The following is a 13,619-nucleotide window of genomic DNA, read 5'->3' on the forward strand; positions in this document are numbered from 1 at the left end:
TGGCTGCGGCGCGCCGACGCCCGCGCGCCCGTCGGGGCAGCCCCGCTCCGGTCATGGTGCTGGGCCGCGGGCTGCTCGGCCGCCGGAGCCTCGCCGCGCTGGGAGCCGCCTGCGCCTGCCGCCGCCTGGGTAGGGAGCCGGGGCGGCGCGGGGCGGGCCCCGCGGGCCGGGGCGCGCGGACGGCGGTTGGCTGTGGCGCCGCCGACGCTGTTTTCTGTTGCGCGGGAGTCCGAGTCCGCGGCGGGCGCGGGGCTGGCGTCAGCGACCGGCCGGGAGGGTCACTGTCGCGGGGCTTGCGGCGGGAGTGGTGCCCGGCAAGGAGGGCCGGCGCCCGCGGGCTCGGCGGGCTGTTCTGCAGCGGGACGGCAGAGCCGGGCCGCGCCGGGCCGCGCCAGCGGGAGGCCTGGAAGCGCTGGCCTCCACGGACCCGCTCCGGCCGTAAAGATCGGATTCCCTCTGCGCTGCCTCTTGCTTTGCTGGGATGCTTTGACCTTGACTTCGACATCATTTTTGTGACTTGGTATCTAGCTGATGGAGCAATAGGGGCAGGGGCTTAAGCCGTGGTCTCTGGGAGCTGGCTGGCAGTGAGCTAAAACCGCGGCGCCCTAGGTGAGGACAGGGAGCAGTGAGGCGTCCTTGGCCACTTTCCGATCTTGCTGAAAGCTGTCAAGGCTCGGGAGGGCGTAAAATGTCGTCATTGCTAAGGAGAGAGCCTGTTTCCTGAGGTCCCCAGAGCTACAGGTTTTTTTCCGTTTAGGGACACTCATCAAAGTGTTGGGGCAGACAGCGTCAGTGGGAGGCGAGGAGCTGCCAGGGTGTGGCCGCCCCACACAGAGGGAGGGAGCCCCGGCCCCAGCATTTGGTGTCATGCAGAAGTCCTCCCAGTTCAAGAGAAGAAAGCGGTTGTGAAACTTCTTGATTTTTTAAATATTTTATGAGCCCAAAAAACATGTCTCTGGACTGGGCTCAGGCTGTAGGCTGCAGGTCTGTGACCTCTGCTTATGCAAAATACTACATACAGTAACAAAGTTGAGCGGGGTTGCGCTAGGTGATATGAGAAAGGAATAAGGTTTCTGGTGGCGCTGGCAAAGATGAATTATTTCCTTAAAAATAAATGGATTTTCCCCAGGTTGCCAACTTCCTCATAAGGCTCCGATGGTGCCTAGAGCAGATTGAGCACCAGTGATAAACCATGTTTCCTTTGCCCGGGCAGTGTTTTTGTTCGTAATGCTCCACCAGGACATTATCAACGGACTCCTTTTTGAGGAGGATGCTCCTGCACTCAAGGAATCCTGTTTCAACCTGCTACCCCTGCTCTACAGCGCCCCTTGGGGCCTGGCTACTGCAGGGGCTTAGGGCAGGTAGAATATCACAGAAACCCGATCAGGCAAAACTGTTTATTTTGCTGTGTATGAGGAGAAAGATCTGGAAAATGCACAGGTGGTTGTCAAGATTGGAAATTGGATATGTTTGTATAATCACTAAAACTACAATTTGGACAGTTTTCCTGGTCGTGGCAGATAAGGTTGGAGTCCACATTTAGACAGTCTCTGGGGACACCGTCTGTCTTTCTCTTGGTTGGTGTTGCCCGATTTCTGGATCCCTTTTGGGAGAGGCCCCAACCTGGCACCTACCCCAGAATGGCACTGTCTTCTGCCACCTTTTGTGGGGTTTTCTCTCCTCCCTTTAAAGCTAAGACTTAAAGTATTGTTGGCCCCATGTGTTTTTATATTTAATAGGAGTTTCATTGCTGAAAGTATTTTGGCCTCTGTCTACTGGGTGGAGGATGCTTCTGTCCCCTGTCACTCCTCCCTGTCTCGTGGCTTGCCCTGGTGGCATCCTTTGGCTCCCTGGATAGTGACTCTATCCTCCACACGTGAATCTAGGACACTCGTGGCCAACTCTCCATTTCTCAGGAACTGGCGAATTCTGTGCATCGTTCACAGCTCGAATTCCTGCCATTCAAGGGCAAATACAGTTTTCTCCTCTGGCTAGAGGCGGACAACGGCTGTAAACAACTCTGTGCACCTCGGGCTGGGCTGGTTAGGAGGCAGCAGTGTGCTGTGGGTAAACAGGTGGCCCTGGGCTCCTTCACTCTGTGTCCTCGTCTTTATGTCCATCTCTGCGTCAGAGGCATGAACACGCCAGAACTGGCCGTGGTCGTGTCAGACAGTGGTCTGCATCACGACCACAAGCTGGCAGTTCTGTCCTTTTAGAATCCTTGAAAAAGAAAACAAAGATCGTAAGTAAGTCTGCAACAGTTGATCTCTATGAACGTGAGCATGAGTCCTTTTTTATATTTTCTTTATGGATGTGGTTGCATGAGGATATTCTCTATCGAAGGAGCGTAGACTAGCTGCGAGGCCAGCCCCCGGCATCGAGGCCTGCCAGCCCTGTGGGACACTGGGCTGAGGCTGCGTTGTGCCTGCAGGTCCAGCCCTGCTGGGAATCGTCCTTCATCACACGGATCTGAGGAAGAGTTTGACTGTGGACCAGGGCACCATGAAGGTCGAGCTGCTGCCTGCCCTGACCGACAACTACATGTACCTGGTCATTGACGAGGACACCAAGGAGGCTGCCATCGTGGACCCGGTGCAGCCCCAGAAGGTTTGCGTGGCTCTGCCTGGCGCTCCCTGCCCTTGTCACCCGCACGTGTCTTCACTGCCGTGGGTTTCGTAACCGCAGTGTCCTTGCACCTTTGCCCAAGCTCAGTGGAAATAAGCACACTTAGTTTTTGAAAAACAAACTGGCGTCCAGCCGCTCTGTTAAAGGGAGCAGCGAGAGGGGTGGAGACCAAAGGCCACACGTGGGGAGAAGAGCGCTCTGCCATTAAGATCCCTGGTGTGGAAACACACCTCCACCTGGGGACGTGGCTCTTTCAGGATGCTTTTTGCCCCTTGGTGCTGCCTCTGGGGTGGTGGCCTCAGAGCTGGAGGGGATGGGAGAGGTCATGGTGGGACTGTGAGTGCCAAGTTGAGCAAGAGAAAAGGCCACCTTCACCCTGTTCCGGCATCTGGGGAGCCAGCAGGGGGAGGGTGTCTGAGGGTCCTGGGCTCCGGCAGTCTGCCCCCTGCCAGGCCTGTGGGTGTGACATGTGTCGGGGCCTGTGTCCTGCAGGTGGTGGACACGGTGAGGAAGCACGGCGTGAAGCTGACCACGGTGCTCACCACCCACCACCACTGGTACGTGCCGGCGCCCCCACTCCCTGACCCCGGAGGGCGCCCGCAGTGGGGCCTGTCTCTCGCCTGTGGAATGGGGGGCTCAGAGCCATGGAGGCCTTTCTGCCCCCACAGCCCATTTCTACTGAGGGACAAGCCCCCACTGGGAATCTGAGGCCGCTTTCCCCTGTGGGTGGGGCCTGTGGGGCGAGGCAGGGCCGGAGCCTCCCGCGTCCTGCGTATCCCGGGCGGTGCCGTCCATCCCGGGCGGTGCCGTGGGCGGCCGTCCGCTAGATGGTCCTGTTTGTAAGAGGACGCGTTGCCGTATTTGGAGAGGTTGGGCTTTCCAGTGCCCGAAAGCTGAGGGGTGAACAGCACCGGGTCTGGGATTTAGGGCTAGAGTTTCCCACCTAAGGCCCTTTGGCTTTTTGAAACTTTGAGGCTCTTCAAAGCTGGAAAAAATGTTTGTTTGCTCTTAATTTTCTTTGCCAAGTAAGTGCTTGAGGGCAGGCAGCACTTGTCCCTTGAACTTTCCCCGAGGGTGTCACCGCTGTGGGCCCCAGGTCCCAGCACCTTCTTCCTCCTCCCTCTCCTTGGGGGTCACAGAGGGTTTGGTGGAAACATCACGGTTGATGTGAACAAACGGCGTAACCCAGGCGGGAGCGTCCTTGGCTCCTTTAGCCAGGCCCTGGCAGAGCAGCTGCGGCACTGGGGGTGTCAGTGCCGCAGCCCAGGTGACCCGGGGACACCGGGTGCTGGGGATGCAGCCCGCAGCTCCCCCGGCCTGTGCTGTGGCAGGTGTGCTCCCTGCTTCTCTGCCGTCTGTCACCCCGGCCCACATGCCCCTTTCTGATACTTTGATGCACCCTCGTGCTCACGCCAGGAAGTGAAATCCTAGACCACGCCCTAGGACGCGCGCCAGGGTCTGGCGTGCAGAAGCCGAGGGTTTGCCTGTGGGCTGGGGCTGGTCTCGAGGCCTTGCCGCTTTGGGCTCCTGGCGCCCTCCTGGAGGGCAGAGGGCCTGGGCAGTGCCGCCCGCCAGCTATCTCCGGTCCCAGCTGTGCCGAAGTGGGTGGTTCTAGTGTGAGGTGGGGACTGAAGCTGCACCCACAGGAGGCAAGTGCTCCCTGGCCCTGGCTGTGCCGCTGACGTGAGGCCGGTCTGCAGGCCTGGGACCCTCAGCCCCGTCAGCTCGAGGCCGAACAGCTCACCAGGGTGGGATGCTCGCCCAGGCGAGGCTGGGAAAGAGACCCTTCTCTGCCCCTTCTGAAACTCAGGCCAGTGGGAGTCCTGGGGGAGGAGGTGGCTCTACCTGCTGCACAGAGGGACACCTGGGAGGTGGCGCCAGCTGGCCTGTCCCCCACAGACACGCGCTCCTGGGTGGGCTGGCATCGTTCCAGCTGCCCAGGTGATTCCCAGCTTAACAGCCTGTTGATCTGTCAGAGGGTGGATCCCAAACGGGCTCACATCAGCATCACCTGGGGCATTTCACAAACCCCGCCCAGGCCCGCTGCCCCAGGCCCGGGGTGGAGTCAGGCCAGTGCCTTTTAAAGATCTCCAGGTGGGTCCCTTGGGCCCCATAGCTGGGAACCACCTTGGGGTTACGCAGGCGTTTGTGATGTGGTTCCAAAGACAGCAGAGGACGGAGGTGCCTGGCTTGGGAACCCGGTGTCTGAGAACACTGTTGCCAGTGGAGCCGAGTGACAGCCAAGCAGCCAGTGTCCTGTGCTGGCAGACGGGTGTCTCCCAGAGTAGAAACCGACTGGGCAAGATAGGCGTCCGTCTGTCTGGTCAGGGCTAAAAGTAAGCCAGCCACCCGAGCGTCCCAGCAGGTGGCCCAAGCCTCCCGTTTGACTTCCAGGGACCATGCTGGCGGCAACGAGAAACTGGTCAAGCTGGAGCCAGGACTGAAAGTGTACGGGGGTGACGACCGCATCGGGGCCCTGACCCACAAGGTCGCGCACCTGTCCACGCTGCAGGTACGGAGGGGTGGATGGGGAGCGCACAGTGTGGCCTTGAGCACAGCGTGGCGGGGCCCCCTCCCGCTTCCTGCTGTCCCCTGCTTTACCCCGGGGAGCCAGGAGAGGGCTCGGGGCGTCCTGGGCGTTGTGGGGAGAGCACAAGACCCACGTGCAGACGCCACGGGCCGGCGGGGCGGGGAGAGCAGCTGAGGCAGGCGCCTGAGGAGGAGAACGGCCAAGATGCCGGCTCTAGACCCAGCCCAGTTCCGCAGGGAAATGAAACCAGCCCTTTGTCTTTGTGGCAGGCACTGTCTGGAGGGGCAGGAGGGATCCCTGGGGCTGGGGCCGGGGCGGGGGGAGGGGGGGTCCCGCCCCACTCGGCATTTCCTGGGGCATCTGCCGGGCGGGATCCGGATCTCCTGGGCCTCAGTGCACCAGGAGGACACTAGTGGCCCTAGAGGCTTCCTGGGCAGCACGTGGCTGTCACCTGCTTTATTCCAGGTGGGGTCCCTCACCGTCAAGTGCCTGGCGACACCGTGCCACACTTCAGGGCACATCTGCTACTTTGTGAGCAAGCCTGGTGGTTCCGAGCCCCCTGCCGTGTTCACAGGTGAGCGCACAGGTGTGTCGGGGGCCAGAAGTCCCGTGCGGAGGCGTGGGGAGGCCTTTGAGAACCCCTGCGCAGGTGCGGGCGTTTCCTACCAGGTGGCCTGGAAAGGGCTTCGTCTCCCGGAATCCCGTGTGGGGAGGACCACGGCCTTGGGGGGGAGCCGGGGCCCGGCCCGTTTGCTGCCCTGCGAGGGGGTCCCACGTGGGGTCGCAGCACTCTCCTGCCCGGTCACTGTGGCCAGGTACCTGTGGGGACACACCCTCTGGGGGACACGGCCCAGCCCCCACGGCCTCCAGCACAGACCACCGCCTCGTAACTGTTTTAGTCAATGTGATCTTTAAGCTTTGAGTCTTCCAGAGATTTAAATTGTAATTGTGATATTGTAACTGCAGTGGAAGTTTGATTAAAAAGACTGGCCATGGCCAGGCATGAGGGGTGCGGTGGCTCACGCCTGTAACCCCAGCACTCTGGGAGGCTGAGGAGGGAGGATCGATCGCTTGAGGCCAGGAGTTTGAGACCAGCCTGAGCAACATAGGGAGACCCTGTCTCTACCAAAAAAACAAACAAACAAACAAAAAAGGCCACGAGCAGCGTGGGGTCCTGGTGGGCCCTGCTGCGGGCACGGAGCTGTCGGCATCGTCGCTGCAGTAGCGGGTGTGGGCGCCGGCGCCAGTCTCTGGGGCCCCCCGTGTTTGCCGTGAGAGGAGGCCCCGCAGCACCGCAGTGTGGAACAGGGAGCTCGTGCTGTGAGGACAGATGGCAGCGCCTGCTCACAGGCGTCAGGACCGTGGGTGTCCCTGGGAAGAAGCCCGCCCAGCGCAGCTCTGCCTCTCGCTGTGGCAGAGGGTCCCAGACTTCGGGGTCCCGGAGAACCGAAGTGGGACGGTCTCCGCTGCACTTGGGGGACAGGGTGCTGTCCCCTGGGTGGACGTGGGGTGGTTAGCGAGGCTGGGACGGCACAGAGCAGCGGGGTGCGCAGGGGCAGGGCCTGGCGGCGTCCAGGGTGCCGGTGCTGCCGCAAGGGGAGGCAGGAAGGGGCCCGGAATGCTCGAGGGTGGTCTGCAAGGTGTGAGCTGTGACATCTTGGTCTCAGGATGGCTGCTGGGGACAAGGGCAGGTGCAGGGTCCCGGGAGGGGTTGCCACGTCCACTGGGACTTGAGGGACGTTGTGGGGAGCGAGCTCAGGGCAGAGCCAGGGCTGTCAGTGTCCCCTGGCTCCCCGGCCCCCTCGGTGGCTTCCCACCTTGTGGCTGTCATTCTGTCTTTCAGGGGACACCTTGTTTGTGGCCGGCTGCGGGAAGTTCTACGAGGGGACAGCGGATGAGATGTACAAAGCTCTGCTGGAGGTCCTGGGCCGGCTCCCTCCGGACACGGTAGGCAGCGCCTCCCTGGGGGGCGGCCCCCACGCCCTGCCTCTTGGGCGTCCACTAACCGGACGTGGCCTGGCCTGGAGGCCCCAGGGCCCTTGCGGAGGGGCTGTCACGGGTGATGGCTCAGGCTTCAGGGCTCACGTGTTGGCTCCTTCCTCAGAAAGTCTATTGTGGCCACGAGTACACCATCAACAACCTCAAGTTTGCGCGCCACGTGGAGCCCAACAACACGGCCGTTCAGGAGAAGCTGGCCTGGGCCAAGGTGAGTGGGGCGGCTCTGTGGGTGCAGCGAGGGCTCCTCGAGGGTCCTGGGCGCTGGCGCACACAGTGCTGTGCCCAGAGGGGGTCATAGCGAGCCAGTTGGGCTATAGCTTCACTCGCACGAGCCCCCGGTGTCTTCCTGAGATCCTGCGGACTCGGTGGGCCCTGGCGGGCCCCAGACTGCGCTGCTAGCAAGTGCCCGGGCGCGGCCCAGGCTGCAGGTTCCAGCCCCGTTTCCCATGTTCCCAGCAGCAGGTCAGGTGGGCCGTGCGGCTCTGCCGTGTCCTGCCCTGTTGGGGGAGACCGCACGGCCTGTTCCGCAGACCCGTGGGACGTGGCCCGAGAGGCTCCTTGTCTAAAAGACGTTGATCTCAGCAACGGCCCCGCAGGGCCTCCAGGCGCGGCCCAGGAAAGCTGGGTCAGGGACGGCAGGAGCAGGAGGGGCTCTCCTGGCCCCGGAGCTCTGCTTCCCCGGATTCCCTCGCTGAAAAACGCAGCAGCAGAAACCGCAGAGCGACGGGTCCAGGTGTGTGCTCCTTTCTGCCGAGTTCAGGAGTAACGCCACCTCATACGGGTTTGTTGTTTTTTTAAATAAATCACCTTTTTTTGTTGAGCATCTGTTTCAGCTGTGCCTATCTAATAGTATATAAACTCACACAGTACGAGTGCCATTTTCTGACTTCCTTTTCAGTCATCTGCTTCTCAGGAACTGAACTTTTAGGGTAATTTACATATGATAGAACTTATCTGTTTTGAGCAAACCGTGTGCACCCAGCAGCCGGCCCCGCCCGCCCCGCGCCAGCCAACCACTGATCTGCCTTCTCTCAGGGTTTCGTGTAAACAGTCATGTGACTGCGCCATGTCTGGCTCGTCCGCTCAGCGTAAGGTTTCTGAGAGTCCTGGTTGTCTGACAGCCATGGTGTGGACACACTGCACTTGGTCCACTCATCTGCTGGCAGACGTTGGGTCAAAATAGTCTTTGCTACTATGAATAAAGTTGCCATGAACGTCTGTGTACCAGTCTTTCTGTGGACACGTTTGTTGCTCTTGGGTACGTACCTAAGAGTGGAATTGCTGCCCTGTATGGTCAAATGTATGTTTAAGAAACAACCAGACTTTTCCAAGGCGGTTGTGCCACTTGGCGTTCCCACCACCAATGCCTGAGAGCTGCAGTTGCTCCGCACGCTGCCGCTTGGCATTGTGGGCCTTAACTTTTGCCGTTCTGGTGGGACGTGTGCGCTGGCATCTCATCGTGCTTTTCAAGTTTGCATTTCCCCGTGAGCAGTGGGCTTGGCCATCTTGTGTGCCTGCCGCCTTGGGTGAGATTCATGTTCAACTCTTCTGCCCATTTTAAATATTGGCTTGTTACTGAGCTATAATAGTTCCTCGTGTCATCGGAAACAAGTCTTTGTCACACATCTCAAATATCTTCTCCCAGTTTGTGACCTGCCTTTCCATTTTCTTCAGTGTTTTTTGGAAAGTTGAAAGTTATACTTTGGTGAAGTTCAGTTTATAAACTGTTGTTTTTTGTGTCCTACCTAAGAAACCTTTGCTCACGAAGACGTTCTCCTAGAAAGTCTTTCCCAGAAGGCCAAAGTCTTGCTTTTACATTGACGTGTGATTCACGGGATCCACTTCACGTCCACGTTTGTGTGTGGTGTGCGGGCAGAGGCTCGCTTCTTTGCCTTTTGACATCCGCTTGCTCAGCACTGTTTGTTGAAAAGACTCCTGTCCCCATTGGATCACCCTGGCACCTCTGTTGGACCAAAACGGACCCTACACACGTGAATCTACGTCTGGGCGCCCACCCCATTGACCCGTGTGACTCACCCTTGCGTGGGAGCGCACTGCCTCGATTGCTGTAGCTTTACGATAAGTTTTGCAATCACGTAGATAAATCCTCTGGCATTTTCAAAATTGCTTTGGCTCTTCCAAGCTAGCTTTTGCATTTTTATTCTTAGAATCGTCTTGTGAATTTCTCCATAGAAGCCAGCTTGGCTTTTGGTGGGGCCTGTGCCCCGACGATGGAGCCAGAGGGGACTGAGGTCTTGGCGATGGCGAGTCTCCGTGGGAACCGGCACAGCTTTCCGCTCACTGGGGGCTTTAGTTGTTCTCAGCAGTTGTTTTGTGATTTCCAGTGTTAAGGGTCTTGCATGTATTGTTAAATGTATCCCCAAGCACTTCACGTCTTTGGATTTTATTGTGATTATTAGTTGATAGTCTTAAGAAATACAACTGACGTATATTTTAATTTTCTGGGTGAATACCCAGGAGGAGAGTGGCTACGTTGCATAGTACGTGTGTTTGACTTTTAAAGAAACTGCCAAACTGTTTTTCTAAGTGCTTGTGTTATTTTACATTCCTGCTGGAGAGTGTGAGAGTTCTAATTGTTTCACATCCTTGTCAACAGCTGGTATTGTCAGCCTCTTTCTTAATTTTATGATTTATTTATTCAGTCAGCCTTTTCAAGTGTATGACACAGTCCTTTGTCAGACACACGCGTTGAGTGGTTTCTCCCGCTCTGTGGCTTGCCTCTCATTTTTTCATCAGCGTCTTTTGAGGAGCACACATTTTTAATGTTGATGAAGTTCAATATATATTATTATTATTTTATTTTTTTTTTTTTTGAAACAGAGTGTCACTCTGTTGCCCAGGCTAGAGTGCCGTGGCATCAGCCCAGCTCACAGCAACCTCAAACTCCTGGGCTCAAGCAATCCTCCTGCCTCAGCCTCCTGAGTAGCTGGGACTACAGGCATGTGTCACCATGCCCGGCTAATTTTTTCTATATATATTTTTAGCTGTCCATATAATTTCTTTCTATTTTTAGTAGAGAATGGGGTCTTGCTCTTGCTCAGGCTGATCTCGAACTCCTGAGCTCAAACAATCCGCCCGCCTCGGCCTCCCAGAGTGCTAGGATTACAGGTGTGAGCCACCGCGCCTGGCCCTATTATTTTCTTTCTTTCTTTTTTTTTTTTTTGAGAGAGTCTCACTCTGTTGCCCGGGCTAGAGTGCTGTGGCGTCAGCCTAGCTCACAGCAACCTCAAACTCCTGAGCTCAAGCAATCCTTCTGCCTCAGCCTCCCGAGTAGCTGGGACTAAAGGCATGTGCCACCATGCCCAGCTAAATTTTTTTTTTCTATATATATAGTTTTAGCTGTCCAGATCATTTCTTTCTATTTTTAGTAGAGACGGGGTCTCTTGCTCAGGCTGGTCTCGAACTCCTGACCTCGAGCAATCCTCCCGCCTCGGCCTCCCAGAATGCTAGGATTACAGGTGTGAGCCACTGCGCCCGGCCGAAGTCCAATATATTATTACTATTTTTTTTTTTTGCACTTGTCAGCATTTAATGAACCTCCTTCCATGTGGCTTCAAGCCACCAGGAAACAAGCCCCCCACTGCCCAACACCCTTAATCTCAGCTCTTCTGCTGAAGAATTTGGCCTTCACGGTGACCGGCTGCTTTGGGAGCTTTCCCTTCCCCAGAACTTTGCCCGATCCACACGTCCACGTGGGAGCACTGCAGTCTTCTTTTGGTGGCATTCACCCGTGTCTGCTCCCTGACCAGTGTCCACAGTTTAGCAAGCCTGGCAGTCGGGCAAAAGCTCTGGTTCCTCTTTAAGTGGCAATGCCTCCTGCCAACTTCCCCGTGGTAACCTGGGTGATGCGTCAAAGTTGACCTTGAGGTGGTTCCTCCAGCGTTGCCCTGGTCTCCTGGGTGCTTCCGGTGCCTGCCAACGTGGCCGTGGCTCACGTGGCCCTGAAGCTTCCGGGTCTTCCTCGGTCTGGACAGCATGTCGGCTGCTGAGACAAAAGCAATATATTATCTTTTATGGTTCATTTTTTGTTTTTTGTCTCCTAAGAAATCTTTGCTTACCCTAAGGTCAAAAAATGTTCTCCTATGTTGCCTTTTGGAAGTTTCACAGTTTATCTTTTAAATTTAGAGTAATATCCCCTCCCCCACGGCCGGTGGCTCTGTGGTGATGGTCCGTGTTTCACTCCCGACGTCGGCATTTGTGTTCTCTTTGCTTCTTCAGTCTTGCCTGTCTCGCTGATGGTTTCGAAGGACTTTTGCCTTGATTTCCCTACTGTCTGTTGCCCTGATCTCTTTTTCTATCACTTTGCCCTTTCAGGTGCTTTGCGGGCAGGGACGCCAGACCTGTTTTCTAACAGAAGCGCTGATCCCCCGCCCCCCGGCAGCGGCCGAGGGTTTGCATGTGCTGTATTTTCATCATCTGCAATTTCAAATATTTAAAAAATATCCTTTGTGATTCTTCTTTGACACATGGGTTATACTGAATTGTGTTACCTTTTTTGTTAGCCTTTTCGACATTTTATTAGAATTTTCACCGTTTAGAGTTTTCAGCTTTGGCTGTTGGGAGCTGTGCCGCGAGTTGCCGCGTCTACGGTCTCTGGTCTCTGCGCGCTCGTCCCCCCCCCCCCCCGCCACCCCCAGGAGACAGTGGTGACGTCGGCCCCCGTTTCGACAGACAGTGCACAGGCTGTGACGGTTCACACTCCACACAGTGTCTGTGAAGAGCTGTTCAAAATTATCATTAGAAGCATTAACCTTCCTTCCCGGAGTGAGGCGGGAGATTTCTTAGAGCGTCCCAGGGTAACTCCCTGCGCTTCCGTCCTCACCGGAAGGAAAGAACAGATTAGCTGTAAGCCAGGCCCCTGCCCACACCCCCATCCCCCCATCTGTTGGGTGGCAGAATTGCTCCTCCCCAGGGCGCTGCTGGACAGGCAGCAGGGGGGTGGGACGGGACCCTCTGGCTGAGGGCCCTGGGGGGCAGCTCCTGGCCCACCTCTGACCTGAGGCCCCCTGGGCAGGAGCACGGGGGCGAGTGGGGAGCGGGGGCTGCTACCACCCTGCCCTCCTCCCTCGGGGAAGAGCTTCTGCAAGAGCTGCAGTTGGCCTGCGGCGGGGTTGCGGCTGGCCCGCGGTGGGGTTGCGGTTGGCCTGCGGTGGGGGTGCGTTCCCTGCTCCCATCTGCCCTGGTCAGGTCTGTCAGGAGCCAGACTATCCCCCAGTGGAGGTGACAGGGTGGAGGTGACAGGCCAGTGGAGGTGACAAACTGCCCTGCCCTGGGAGCCTGGGAGGGAGGGAGGGAGGGAGCTCTGCCCACCCCCCTCTGGAGGGGGAGTTGCCCCAGAGAGGGGCCCTGGCACAGTCACCGGTCACCGGTCACCTTGCTGTTCCACCCCCACATGCTTGCTTTTGGGCGGGGGCTATGGTTTTCTTATTTCCTGTGATTTATGCACTTTTGCCTGTTACTGCTTCTGGGATGTGAAACAAACTTCCCATTAACGAGGAGAAAGCTCCTCCTCCCCCTTTGCCTGCAAGGCAGCGGGACCCTCGCTTCTCCTCCCTTCTCTGTGGGCGAGCCGACTACTCTCCTCGGACCTTTTGAGGAGCATTAGAAGGTGTTTTGAAATGTCATCTTTACAAGTTTCCAGGTTAAGGTGACCGTCTCTCTTGCAGGAGAAGTACGGGATCGGGGAGCCCACGGTGCCGTCCACCCTGGCGGAGGAGTTCACCTACAACCCCTTCATGCGAGTGAGGTGAGGGGGGCTGTGCGGCCCTGCGGTCCCCTCCTGTGCACACAGCAGGGCCACGGCCCAGACCCTGGGGAGCCTTACCAAGGCCAGCCGGGGACTTGCTTCTCTTGGCCCCTTGGCAAGGGTGTGGCTCCCTCTGGACCCTGGAGGCCCAGGCCCCGTCAGAGGTGGAGCTGCTGCCCCGGGGGGCCCTGGGCGCTGCCTGGGCAGCGGGTCGGGGTCTTTCTGCCCTCGGGGCTGCGCCCAGCACCCGTCTCAGCCAGCGAGGGGCTCCCACGGCAGACACACCCCACCTGCCGCCGCTTCCTCTGTGAGAACGTCCGGGGGTGGGCGGGGGCCCCGTGTGCCCGTGTGCCCCCCACGCCCCGCACGCAGCCTGCAGCCCGGCGCTCCCTCCGCAGGGAGAAGACCGTGCAGCAGCACGCGGGCGAGACGGACCCCGTGACCACCATGCGGGCCATCCGCAGGGAGAAGGACCAGTTCAAGGTGCCCCGGGACTGAGGGGCCCGTGGTGGCAGCTGCCTTCAAAGGTGTTTGGGGATTAGGATGTTTTAGGTAATCGACCTTCCTACTCAGTCGTGCTGGAGATGCAGTCTTGGTTTAATTTTAAATTAATTTCAGAGCCCTTTGCTTGTGTTATCAAATGTTCTAATGCATATTTATAAGAGAAGCTTAAAAAGTATTTATTCCCGTACCCGCCAC

At 57.8% G+C, this 13,619-nt stretch overlaps 1 protein-coding gene and 1 pseudogene across 2 annotated transcripts; one reads left to right on the top strand and one right to left on the bottom strand.

Moving 5' to 3' along the window:
• Positions 1–33: 33 nt before the first annotated feature.
• On the top strand, positions 34–13,611 carry HAGH (hydroxyacylglutathione hydrolase). 2 transcript variants are annotated; one of them, XM_069487104.1, is made up of 9 exons: positions 34–129; positions 2,432–2,607; positions 3,118–3,182; positions 5,020–5,137; positions 5,621–5,729; positions 6,999–7,102; positions 7,260–7,361; positions 12,841–12,920; positions 13,319–13,611. In XM_069487104.1, exons 1-9 carry the CDS (start codon positions 54–56, stop codon positions 13,416–13,418), a joined length of 930 nt encoding a protein of 309 aa, XP_069343205.1. In that variant the 5' UTR covers positions 34–53; the 3' UTR covers positions 13,419–13,611. The 2 variants fall into 2 exon arrangements, with proteins under 2 accessions (XP_069343205.1, XP_069343206.1); XM_069487105.1 differs by lacking the exon at positions 34–129 and having other exon boundaries at positions 2,430–2,607.
• On the bottom strand, positions 10,605–11,151 carry LOC138394388 (large ribosomal subunit protein uL15-like; annotated as a pseudogene).
• Positions 13,612–13,619: the final 8 nt, after the last annotated feature.

The sequence above is a fragment of the Eulemur rufifrons genome, chromosome 14 (assembly GCF_041146395.1).
Source record: "Eulemur rufifrons isolate Redbay chromosome 14, OSU_ERuf_1, whole genome shotgun sequence".
Lineage (NCBI taxonomy): Eukaryota > Metazoa > Chordata > Mammalia > Primates > Lemuridae > Eulemur > Eulemur rufifrons.

Coding starts and splice junctions, on each gene's coding strand:
- HAGH (XM_069487104.1), top strand. CDS start 54: ATGGTGCTGGGCCGCGGGCTGCTCGGCCGCCGGAGCCTCGCCGCGCTG. Junction 7,103..7,259: donor GCCGGCTCCCTCCGGACACG/GTAGGCAGCGCC, acceptor CTCCTTCCTCAG/AAAGTCTATTGTGGCCACGA. Junction 7,362..12,840: donor AGAAGCTGGCCTGGGCCAAG/GTGAGTGGGGCG, acceptor TCTCTCTTGCAG/GAGAAGTACGGGATCGGGGA.